General features: G+C 41.0%; 1 protein-coding gene across 7 annotated transcripts in view; it reads left to right on the top strand.

The window, feature by feature from the left end:
* HECW1 (HECT, C2 and WW domain containing E3 ubiquitin protein ligase 1) overlaps positions 1-12,790 on the top strand; it is a 200,993-nt gene that overhangs the window by 180,358 nt on the left and 7,845 nt on the right. For 4 of the 7 annotated variants that reach the window (XM_017734636.1, XM_017734637.1, XM_017734634.1 and 1 more), the window contains 6 exons: positions 432-530; positions 1,904-2,033; positions 5,771-5,917; positions 6,672-6,786; positions 8,040-8,238; positions 8,855-8,992. In XM_017734636.1, coding sequence (XP_017590125.1) covers positions 432-530; positions 1,904-2,033; positions 5,771-5,917; positions 6,672-6,786; positions 8,040-8,238; positions 8,855-8,992 — 828 coding nt within the window. The remainder of the gene's footprint in view (positions 1-431; positions 531-1,903; positions 2,034-5,770; positions 5,918-6,671; positions 6,787-8,039; positions 8,239-8,854; positions 8,993-12,790) is intronic. The other 3 variants (XM_017734639.1, XM_017734638.1, XM_008633834.2) reach the window with 1 other exon arrangement.

Raw genomic sequence — 12,790 nt, forward strand, 5'->3', positions numbered from 1 at the left:
CAGACAGTCAGGGCTGATTGCAGCTTGGCCCTCTTTGCCCCCCGGGCAGAGCGGTGATAGCGGCTCTCGGACCCTCCTGGCCGCCCGTTCTCCGGGCGGAGCAGCCTTTGGGCCCTTTTGTTCTCTGGACAAAGTGTTGATTAGCAGCTCCTTGGGCCTCATCCTCTGCTCCCTTGGAGGTTATCTTACTTGCTCACACTTGCTAACATTCTTGCTAAAACGAGAGAAAACTACATCCACACAGCAAAAAGCATTTCTAACATTATATAATATCTACTTTAATACTTTGCGAGAAGCCAATACTATAATATATGTTTATAACAGAAAACTAATTTAGAAACAAACAAACAAGCCCCAGTTGCTACCTGTGTAAGTTTCTATGCTGGAAGTCTTGAGTTACACTTCATTTACTCTGCATTTTTATTTCACAGGTTCAGGTTCAGCGGTCGTATTCTTGGCCTTGCTCTCATTCATCAGTACCTTCTTGATGCTTTCTTCACAAGGCCGTTCTACAAAGCACTACTAAGGCTGTGAGTATAACCATGCAACTGTGCAGAAACTGTGATCCCACAGTGAGTCCTGCAGAGACACAGGCCCTCAGGGAGTTGCTTTGAGTACATTGACCTTCAAGTTCTTTCTGCTGTTGGTTAGTTTGTCTGCGATAGAAAATGAACACATTTTAATTTTTCTTTGCTTTCTCCAAGAATTTACCATTCATAAATACTATGTTGACAAAAATACATAAGTATGACATTTAGAAACACAAATTAGAAAGTACTGACACACAATTCAAGAGTTTGCTACTGATGAAGAGTTATGAAGATTCAACCTAGTGGAAGACTGAAAAACATCTTTGATGGAATGAAAAATAGTAACAAAAGAAGGGGGGAGGTTATATCAAGCAAAAAGTACATAATTTGTCATGCCTCACTGGTGGAGTAGGTTTTCATTCTAAAACACAACTTGGGTTAATTAATAATGTTAATGTAGATATAACCAATGAATGGTTTTTTTGGTCTTCTCCTGTCTTTTATTTTAGTAAGGGTAAGCTACCAATAATGCATTACTTTCAGTTTGACGTTTATAACAGTAATTTGGATTGACAACCAGTCTCTTTTTAATTAATAGACTGAAGTAAGACAAGGTACATAAAATTTGCAACAATAAAAAAAGCCGTAAGTATTAACTCAAGACTGCAATTAAATGCTAAAGAGCAGAATAAAGCTTAGCTGAAATAGTTTATCAATTAAGATGATTCCAAATAAGCAAAGATACCTGTCTTAACAGTCCTTTAAATTCTTTATCATGTTAGTTTTTTTAAACTATGATTATTGCTGGGGCACAAACACTTATATCTCTATTGTACCTGACCTAGTCTGAAAATAGGCTGAAACCTAGGATTCTCCCTGCATCCTTATTGCCCCTTTAGGGAATTTGAAACCAGGTTGCTCATAATATTCACTTGTCCTTTCAGCAGACAAGGATGGCTCCTTATTAGCAGAAATTTAGGCTGCCTGGTCTGCCAGTCCTGTCTCAGTCCTGTGTGCTCACCTGGCAGATGATAGGTAATGGAAGCAGCCAGGCACAGCATGGTGGGGTTGAAGGGGCACATGTGCTGTGACGTGCAGGGCATCCAGAAAATCCACATAAAATCAAGCCCCAGGGGTGTCTTCTGACTGCAAATAATGCAGGCAGCCAACAGATTTGGCCTTGAGCCCAGCTATGCAAAGCAAACAGTTACAGAACTGCTTCAAGAGGGTCTGTGAAACAGGCTTTGATGTTAGCAAAACTAAATGAACTTCAGTTTTATGATGGATCTTCAGTAAATTTGTTCACATGCTTAGTAGGAAATCATCCTGCCAGTAGTCACAGGGTCATACCTCTTTTCTTGTCTCACAATCAGGCCATGTGATTTAAGCGACTTAGAGTACCTGGATGAAGAGTTCCATCAGAGCTTGCAGTGGATGAAGGATAATAATATCACAGATATCCTGGATCTAACCTTCACAGTGAATGAGGAGGTGTTTGGACAGGTGAGCACAGCTATGCAAAACATCTGAAAAGCAAATTTGAAGCTGACAAAGTTGAGCATGATGAACATCTTTCTGTCAGAACATATCCTTTAGCCTTTCAATAACATTTTCTTCTCCTACCTTCTGTTTCTTTCAAGCCACCTGTTCCAAGGCAGATGTTTATTCTTAAGGTGTATAATATACAATACCAGCCCCCCTAGAGGCCTATTGAGCCACACACTGATGAGCATGAGGAATTCTCTGGAGTGCAGCTCTTCTCTCCAGGGTGTAGTTCACACAGATGTGGCATTTGGGAAATGCAAGCAATGTAACTTAAAGCTGATGTGACTGAAAGGATGGGTTAGGAGGGATAAAAAACATTCAACAGGTGGTGTAGGACCTGGCAACCCTCACCATTATTTTGTCTAATATCTCCCTGTTAGTTTCTATGTCTCTTACTTACCTTGCCCCTACTTAACAACTTGATATATACATCCATTTATTGTGCTTTCTACAGCTCAGCTCTGCCTTAGTCAGACAATTCTCTGTAACCTGGCTGATCTGGGTCACTATAGCCTTAAGTAGAGCACAACACTGGCTTAAGTGCAGTCTGGAAACCAGAATAAGTGTCTCCTGTGGGATTCTTTGGGTTGAACTGAAGCCCTGGTGCTCTTTGCTGTTGCAAATCATTCTGGATTATAACTGTCTCTGGAAAGCCCTGGAGGGATTCAAAGCAATATTCAGACCATGATTAAGGATCTCCAAGGAGATACTGAAAATTAGAGAGGCTGAAGAACCAAGCTCACCAAACACTACAGGGGATGGAGATAACTTGTAAGGAACAGACACACAATGTCAAAGGGAGCAGAGAGATCAGGTGGAATATACAGAGAATGGCTCTCAGCACTTGACAGTGAAGTTTCCAGGAGGGGTTTGCACAAACCTGGGGTAGTTCTGTGAACTAGGGAAAAGTTAGACTAGTTTCTGAGGGGAGGAATTCCAGCCCTGTGAGTTAAAGGGTTGCTCAGCTATGAGCTTGAAAGTTACAGAAACCAAGCAAGGCTTCAGGGGGTATATTAAAACTGAATTTAGCCTGCATATATCAAAAGGTTACAAAGGATAAGCAGAGTTAAGGGTAGATGAAAAGGATGAGGCAGAAGAATTGAAGTGGGAAACCCCTGTAGGAACCGTAACACTGTTTTTCCGCAGACTCAAATGCAGGAGTTTTTCATGGACTTGGAACTGAGAGCTTGCATGACATTGAATTGACAGTACAGTGGTTTCCCTGGAAGGTATGGCTACATAAAAGTAATACACAAAGGCAGGCAGAAACATACAGACATATTCACAAAGGCAGATGAGAAAAATTTGTATTTACAAGGGAAGACTACAAAGTTGAACAAGAACTGAGTTGCTCTGATGCATCTGAGAGTTACATTTGGCACGCTAGTTATTTGTTATACTCTCCTCAAAGGAAAAACAGTTACATAGGAGTCTGTTGTGGAAGATAAGAGTTGGCTCCAAAGAGAATAGAAAAAAATCACAATCTGTTGTAGATACTGTTGTATGAAAGCAAAAGAACACTAAAAGCCAGATTTTGAGGCTGTTGTCTAGTACATTATTTCCTATGTACTGGACACTAACCTTGCTAGAGCTAATGATGGAGGGAAAAGTTGCTTCTCACTGTGAATTACAACCGTCAGAATCCAAGAGTCCTAAGTGAAAGTAAGATTTCCCTCCTGAAATTTGCTAAGTGCTGAGAGCAAAATAACAAAGAAATTGCTGTCACATTTTATGCTCACAAATGGATTCTAGTTGGAAATTGTTCCATACCAGGAGTATCTGACCACTTAAATGCCATCTGAGCATTGCTTTGCTTGGTGCACATGCAAGTGTAGATCACAGTGGGAGCTCTGCTAATATTTGGGAAGCTGGATTTCAGGGGCTGGGTAAAGGAAACAAGAAATATACTGACTCCTTGAGAAGCTGTATGGTAGATGGTTACAGCCCTTTTGTCCTGCTTCCACAATGACTTTATTATGGACCAGTCACTGCTGCTTTCATATTTTCTTTCTTGTTTCATCTCTGATGTGTACTGAACTTCTAAGGCTTTCAGGCCAAATCCTCTTTCTGGTACTTTCTTAATTAGAATTTACTCCAGATCAGTTCCAGCCTTCTTGCACATTGGAACCTGGAGCACTCCCATAACAGCAGTGACAAAATGTCAAATTGAGCATTACACATTTTTACTGGTGGGGACTCAATGACAACTTGAGAATTTCACTTATAAGACAGAAACCTGTCAGTTGCTCAAGACCCAAAGTACTTTCTCGTGCTTTTACGCGGTAGAAAATGTTCTTCCAGGCCTTACTCTGAGCTCTCTTTCTGGGCACAGCCTGTCTCTGAGCCCTGGCAATTGTTCCCATCAGGTAAAAGGAATGAGCTAGATTGGTTGAAATGTCTTCTTGCTACTCTGAAACCTGATTCTGAATTGTAGCTCACAGCTGCGGTTAATGCCTCTAAGATAGAGGGCCCAAAATAGGGACACATTACTATTAATTTGCTAGGCTCCAATTATAGATAACTAATAGTTATCTATATTTGAATTTATATGGATAATGAGAAGTTGAAAAAATCAATAGTTTCCTAGATGTTTGTGGGAAGTCTTGAAAGAGACTTTGAACATCTAGACTTATGGTCATGCTTAAAGCTAGACAACAATTAGTCTTTGGTTTTGCAGATGTATCTTAATGCCTTGCAGCCTTGAAGAATACAGCATGGCAGCTGGGCCAGAACCTTGCTTTCTGGACAATGCAGCATTGCTTGTATAATGGTGATGCAATGATTAATGTTTGAGAATTTAACCTGAACCAGCTAAGAATTCCTAACTCCTTCCATCCAGCTTTACCTGTTTTTGCTGTTTCTCAACAAAGCTACAGATTAGATGACTCAGTCAATATTTCTTAATTCATAATATTGCAATAGGTCCCTGAAGTAAAGTGACCTAAATACTGCCTATGCTGTGTCCTGTCTGTTGGGCTAATAAGTAGATAATAATATAAATAATACTAGTAATGAATATGTATTCATACAGTTCATTTACTGTTGGTGGTGGACATTATTGCTATAGCAGCAGAAAACTGAAGAGGAGATCAAAATATTCTTCTTTTTAAATCCACTAAATTGAATGTGAAAATAATTGCAAGACAAATACAATTTTCTGTCACATGGGAGGAGGAGTATGTGCTTGCTGGGTAGGATCCAGACTGATTCCTTCAATCGCTTCTCAATCTCAAGCCTTAGTAACCCAAGCCAACTAAATTAACTATTAAAATGCAAAGAAATGCTGCAGCTCTTGCTTAAAATAAAGTTATTTACAGTACAAACTCTTCTCAGGTTTAGATGGCTGATACAAAACTCTGAATCCCTCAGTGACTATTTGTTACCTGTGCAAGGTAGCTGTACGGGTCTTGTTTTAGGTAGTGTATTTGGAGTATTCATTTTATGATACTTTCTTTAGCTGTTGGCATTTCCGAGTAAACACTTTTACTAGCGGTTGGGGAAGGGTAACACTTGTTGCTTAAGAGACAAGTAGATATCCCTTCCAGTTGGCAGTTCCCAAAAAGCAGTCTGCCTATTCCAATGCTGTGATTGTCTCTCCATCCTGTTGTTTCCTGTACTATTGCTTGGATAATCTCGTGTTTGAAACACAACATGATCCATACGTTGCTACACCACTGTTTATCTTTGTTCTGTAGGTGACTGAAAGAGAGTTGAAATCTGGAGGGGCAAATACAGCAGTGACAGAAAAGAACAAAAAAGAGTACATTGAGAGAATGGTTAAGTGGCGAGTGGAAAGAGGAGTGGTTCAGCAAACAGAGGCCCTGGTCCGTGGCTTCTACGAAGTGAGTAACAAAGTGATGCTTCCACAGTCATCCCTTCCTCATGTGAATGGGAGTAGCACCCTGGCTAAACTGTGCTTCCTTGGTACCCTAGAGAATAGCTAAATACACACAAACAGCAAGGAATTGGAGTTCTTGGATCTCTAGAGACAGAGACCTTGCATATGTCATGTTTAGGACTAAAGGAGAAAGGAAAGAAATGTGTCTTCTGAATATGACAAAGCATTACTTATGATCAAGAGTTAAGAAGGACACTGCTTTCCATTCACACAGTAAGAGAAGTAGGCACTTGCAAATTTTGTTCTACCATGTTGTGGTTTTGGGTTAGAGTTAGGGGCCCCTGGGAAAGGAAGATTGTGAAGAATTGTACACTTTGATGAGAAGCTGATGAAACACACTGTGTCTTCAGGGATTCGTTCCAGTAAAGTCAGTGTTTGGGTGCAGTCCAAGCTGTTATCTTGCTGGTGGTGTTCCTGGATGCTGCTCCACTGTTTTCCCTGGATTTTGCAATTTGCCTTTGCTGAAGACCTGGATCTGAGAACATCTTTCTGGCAGAGCTGCTACAAGGACTGGTTGAAAACCTGTGGCTTTGCTGACCAACCCACATAGTCACCTATTCTTGCCCTTCCCTAATCATACACAAACATGTGAATGCAAACATTCAGACTTTGTTAGGATAAAGAGCTGGGCACCAGCACCATAGGTTTATGACTTCGCTTCATTTCCAGTCTGAACTGTGCTTACGTTTTTGTTCCAGGTTGTAGACTCCAGGCTTGTCTCTGTTTTTGATGCCAGAGAACTGGAGCTAGTTATAGCTGGCACTGCAGAGATAGATCTCAATGACTGGCGGAACAACACAGAATATCGTGGAGGTAAACTGCCTGCTCATGTTTACTACTATCTTGACCTGTTGCAGTCTAAAACATGGAAGTCTTGCTCCATCTTTTCCTTCTGTCATTCCTAAGGGAAATGCCCTCTTTTGTCCAGGAAGTTATTGTGAAGAATAACTCCTGAAATAAAAAAAAGTAAGATCTCAGGTTTGGATCAGCGGGTGTTCTGGTGTTATACTACTGAAATTGCTTCTGCTATTTCTCTCTGGATCTTATCTATTCAATTCCTGCAGACTTAGCAGGAGTTTTTACTATTAAGGACTGAAAAGGATTTGCAGAATTAGATCTAAAAGTTACAAGTCATCTAAGATGACTGTGACTGAATTCTTGGCCTCACAGAAAGTAGTTCCACAAGTCCTCCTGGCTTCAGTAGGCAGCTGAAATGAGGAGCTGAATTTCACAGTTGCCAATTACATTTCAACAACTCACATATCTTGCTTAACTGTCCCCTCAGCCTAAACTATGTCAAGCTGGATTTTTTTCCTTCTCTACTGCTTGGCCTGGTTTTGCTTTAAACAATGATTTATCCAGGCTGTCTTGGATGATGGAAAAATGTGAAATCCACCAGTTCTGCACCACAAGTGGAAAGTCCCTGAGATTCACATATCCTCCCCTGAAGTACAAGGTTTCAGTCTTTGCTGATCACTGCCCAGCCTTTGGGTTACCTTGAAATACGCAGGTTACCACAAGCACAGCTGGTCTCCAAAGTTATTCTCCTACATTTTTCTATTTAACTTTTGAAACAGATTCCGCCTGGTATATGCTGGCTTTCACTAGCACAAACCAAGGCACAGAGTCCCTCATGGGGGAAGTTTGCCAGGGAAGGGCTTGTGGCAGCAAACCCTTCTCCGTATATTGAACACTATTGCAATCCAAAAGAGAATTTACTTGGGAACCAGTGTTAAGTTGTTAAGACTCACTCTGTGTGGCGTATTGCAGTTGGTCTTTAATATCTCATGCGTGTAACCCCAGTTCTTGCCAAGAGATTAGTGAGACCTGAGTGTACCTCAAGTATATATTTGAGTTTCAGGTTCTGAAATGAGTTAGTGATATTATAGTATCCATAGCCAGGACAAAATGGAAGCTGGGACCTACTGCTCATGAAGAACAAGATATATTGGTAGGCCAGGATCTTTCCAGTAGGAGATCAACTGCCCCATGCTAATGGGAGCATATTTCAGTGTTGCACTTCCCAGTTAGGAGGGAGTGATTTTAATTTTTCTTGCTTGGTGTAGGTTACCATGATGGACACATAGTGATACGGTGGTTCTGGGCAGCTGTGGAGAGGTTTAACAATGAGCAGAGGCTGCGGTTGTTACAGTTCGTCACAGGAACATCGAGTGTGCCATACGAGGGTTTTGCTGCTCTCCGAGGGAGCAACGGCCTGCGGCGCTTCTGTATAGAGAAATGGGGGAAAATAACCTCCCTCCCAAGGTATGTCCCAACCAGGACTTTGTACCAGAATTGCTGTGAGAAACATAGGCCTGGTACTTTGTTGCATCTCCCTGCCAGTTAATGAATACAGTAAGGACACCTAAAAAAACAACAACAAAGAAACAATTATCAGTTTGTTGCTCTGTAATTACATTCAGAGGAAAGTGTTTTATTTTGTTGTCTTTTTGATTTGCAGGCTCAGTTTAAACTTCCTGGAATCCTTGGAAATAGTTAAGATAAAGGTTTCCGTGGGTTCAAACCTAGTTCTCTTATTTCGCTTCTAGAACAGATTCAGCCCAACAGGGGCCTGTCAACTGATTCTGTTCTCTTTACTTCCAAAGTGCTAATAAAAATACTTATGAATTTACAGAGACATGAAAGCCAAAATCTGCCTCTGAGTTTTGTCTAGAGACCTGAGTGTACTCCCTTCATTTAGTCTGATGGTTCCCCTTTTTTGTAATGAAGAAGCTTAGTGACAGGACTTCTGACCACATGGTGATAATATCCAATTTGTTCCATCTAGTTCAGTTAGCCAGCTAGGAGCAAATGAGCTATAATGTCATACAGAATCAACAGACTTGGCAGTGCTTCCCAGAGGAGTCATCTTCCTTTTCAGAACAAGGGGACAGGGGCACAAAGGAGTGGACTTGTCTCAGGCCACCCAGGAGAGCCATGGCACAGCCAGTGATGGATTCGGCTTTGAGTTCTGTTTTACTGCTTTATGGGTGACCAGCACTCATCCTTCCTTACTGAAGTGAGTCACCTTTTCTTGAATGTCTTTACAGTTGCCTGAGGCTCTGCCCCATTGGGATTACAGAGCATTTCAGTGCCTCTGAGATACTTTTCCACAGTGGCCCTTTTATATCACGTGTGCCCTCCAAAGGATGCTTTCTTCCTGCTCTTATAATTTGCTTTCAGCTACACTCCAAAGGAAGCCACTTTTATGGCACAGAGCAAAAATTTCATCTCATAGACCTCGCAAATATAGTCAATCAATGTACAAAGGGTCTGGTCCAGTTTTCTCATTACTTGCTCTCCGTGTTGTTTACCTAGAAACATACTATAAGACATGGACTTGAGCAAACCTCAGTCCTCTGGAGAGGGAAGGTCCAAATCTGGTCACCCTCTCAGTCCAAGTCTGCTCAAGCCCATGCTCATACAGTGGGGAGATGCAGAAACTGGACCCAGGGCACTATGTCAGAAGGTACTCAGAGCTGACATCTTATGGGGACTCCCTCTAAAGTCAGGAAATGGGAGTAAGTGTTTTTAAGGAACAGTTCATCTCACCTGAACATAGACTTCTGAAATAGCTCAGCTGAGTCACAGCTGGTACATTTTGATTTATGTCCATCTACCATAAAGACTCTACGGAGATTATATGGAGAGCCAGAGCCTACATGAAGCTAGATGTGGGCACTGAGATTTAAAACCAGATGAAAACATGTAAGGTCAGTGAGATGACTCATGCCCTCCAAGCTTCAGCCAGCAATGTGGTAAGAAAGCCTGAGAGCAACAGTTTGCTATTTGTAGTCCAGATCCTCCTTTTACAGTATATATATATATATATATCTATCTAGTCAGGTTCTATGTAAGGGTTTCAGAGCTTACTGAGGACCTTCCTGCCTGTAGACAGTCAGCAACCAGCAGTCACAGACTGCAGCATTTCTGTAGAGCTCTCTTTGCACTCCTTCTGGGGTGGAAAGGGGTGAGAGGGGAGGGTGGACCTTGGTGCATGCACAGAAAATGCCCTGGGCTGACCCATCAAGTTCTGAAAAGGTAATTGGCCCCTTTCTGCTCTGCTTAACTTTCTTTGTGAACCTAGGCATTACTTCTGACCCAGATTCAGTTAGCCCCGAGATATTCACATTAAGGATTTTATGTTTGTCTGCTGATCTCTGAATGAGTTGCTCTCCCTGAAAGAGGCCTCCTTTCCAGGTGAAAGTTGGTAGCACTTTTTAGAAGTCTTAGAGCTCTGCATTCATTTTAGCCAGGGGAAAAAGGAACAACACTTGCTCATGGGGAATAAACACAGCTTGATTGCCATGAATTATTGCCTGCATTTTTATAAAATTATGGGGTGCTGCCAAGTATACACAGTGCTAAGAAATGCGTAAAACACACAGGCTAAACCTGGAGGTTCCCTAAATCCTTAGTTTAGCGACTAAATGAGTATTATTTAAACCTTGTTTTTTAAATACCTGATTATGGTTTGCCCATGTTTATTTATATTTATTTACATACTTAATACTTACAGGCTAAAAAAAAGTCGTATGTCATATCCTGTGAGCCTGTTAGTCCTGTGACATGAGTGTAACTAACTTAGCTGTTTACAATAAACCACAACAAATTCCCTCTTCTCTCTAACTGCTGTACAAAGTGTTGAGAACTTTTAGCTCTATAAGAAGAGTCCATGACTCTTTCTCTATCCCTTACTTCTGCTCCAGATGGCTGAAGTCGTTAGGCAAATCTCCCTTACATCTTGTCCTTGCAATGGAGCCTGCAACTACCATTTGCTTATAGTGAGCAAAACCACCTAAACTAGATAGTTCAGTTCTGTTTGCACTTGCAGCAGCAACATGGTATGCCCAGAAAAAAGGCATGGTATAAATTTCTAAAATGAAACACTTTTCAAAGAATGACCACTGATACATGACACTTAAAGTGCTTCTTGAAAGCACTGAAGATAAGGAAGATTTTTTCAGGAAGGTTAAATATCCAGTAACTTCATTCTAAATTGGTGAATTTGTTTGTTAGTACCAGTTCCCTGCATGAACAGGGTAATTGTGCTGTAATATGTTCATCTAAGACAAAGAAGAGTAAGATTACACCAGTACTTTATTTCTGGAGTGTGCACATGTGCCAGATACATTACTCCTATCTATATTTACTTTTGAGATCACATATGTTAGAAAGTTGAGGCACCATACAGCTCAGAGATGCTGCTCTAATCCCAGCTCTTCAGATGACGACCCTAAAGCAGGTTCCAAAGAGACTGCCAGCTTTGCAGACCTGTCAGTGTAAAACTGCATCATGGGTTCTTCCAAACTGGTGTAGCTTGTCATATAAAATAGCAGGTTCAATCACTTGTTCATCAAGGTTGAGTTTTACTCTTCCTATGTAATATGCAAAGCTTTGCCCCAAAATGAAGGCATTACACATTTAACTGGTTGCCTGAGTAGAGATGGTTGGAGACTTATTGCAACTATAGCTTCTTCTGAAGCAGGAAGCCTCTCTTCACCTCTTCTGGGTCATGCAGGTCTTTAAATTGAATCAGTTTTAGTAGTAGTTCATCAAGAATGGATTCTCGTTCCCTGCCAAACACTAATGAAAAGCCACTAGTTTGAGCAGAACTCCTGGCCCAAAACAGAGCTGTGCTAAGAACTAGCAGTGCTTTCTACTATAGCTATAGGAGGCAACAGTTCAGTCTTTTTAAATCCTCAGCTGGCAAAAGTGTTCGGTGCCTACAAATGCCACTGTCCCACCTTATGGTTGTGCTCCTCACCTGGCAAAAACTCCTGCCAGCTCCAAGATTATGTCTGTTTGAGTATCAAGTAAGGATGGACCTCAGTATGCATCTCAGGGATTCAAATAATCACATTTGACGCAATGAGGTCACTTTTCCCAACAGTGCTGAGCTGCAACTACCCTTTCATCAGAAGAGCTTTTCATTCAGCAGTGTAGTGTGTGTTATGTGTTATACAGATTACCAGTGCTAGTAAATATCTGATCTTTTCTAAGAGAATTCTGTTCCTCTCTATTGGATGATTAAGTATTTAATCACCATGGAATCCCATATAATAATTTTTAAAAAGATTGTGTATGACTACAAAGAACTTTATTCTCAAAATTTCCTTCTTTCCTGATGGACTGAGTGCATGGCATTTGCTGTCTCTTACCTTTCCTTATATCCCATCCCTCTTACCCTTCCTCTTTTTTCAAATACAGCAGCAACATCAGCTACAAATCTACATTCGTCTATTAAACACTTATTCCCAGACAGCATGTAAGTGTTCCTTCTTACAGGCAAAAGGAACAAAAGCTGCTGCCTGTGGGTTCTGAGATTGATAAAGAGGGGTTTGTGGGTTCATTTAATAAAAGCAAGGTGAAAAGGAGAACTGCCCACTTTCTGCCTGACAGGCATGTTTATGTTAGAATGCAAGCCTTACTTTAGTAGATAGTTTCAAGCTATAATTAAGATAGGGTGGGGTTCTGTGCCCACTCTTACTGCCTTTGGACTCTCATCTTTATGGGGAATAAAGGAAGTGAAAAAGAAAAGAAGAATGCAAAAATCTTGAAAGCTTATACTCATAATTTTTAGAAAGAATTCTTAGAAGAAAAGAAATAGCATAGCATTGTGAAGAATGAGCAAGATTAAAGGTTCGAGCCCACCAAAACTATATTAAGCAATAAAGACAGACAGCCAGGAAGAATGAAATTTTAAGTGGTCCATTTACTGCTTAACTTACTGGAGAATGAGGCCATACGAGGGTCAGAGTTGGTTTACATTACTTTATCTTGCATTTTCTTCTGGAGAAGCCAGAATCCTTCCCAT

The sequence above is a fragment of the Corvus brachyrhynchos genome, unplaced genomic scaffold, assembly GCF_000691975.1.
Source record: "Corvus brachyrhynchos isolate BGI_N302 unplaced genomic scaffold, ASM69197v1 scaffold94, whole genome shotgun sequence".
NCBI lineage: Eukaryota > Metazoa > Chordata > Aves > Passeriformes > Corvidae > Corvus > Corvus brachyrhynchos.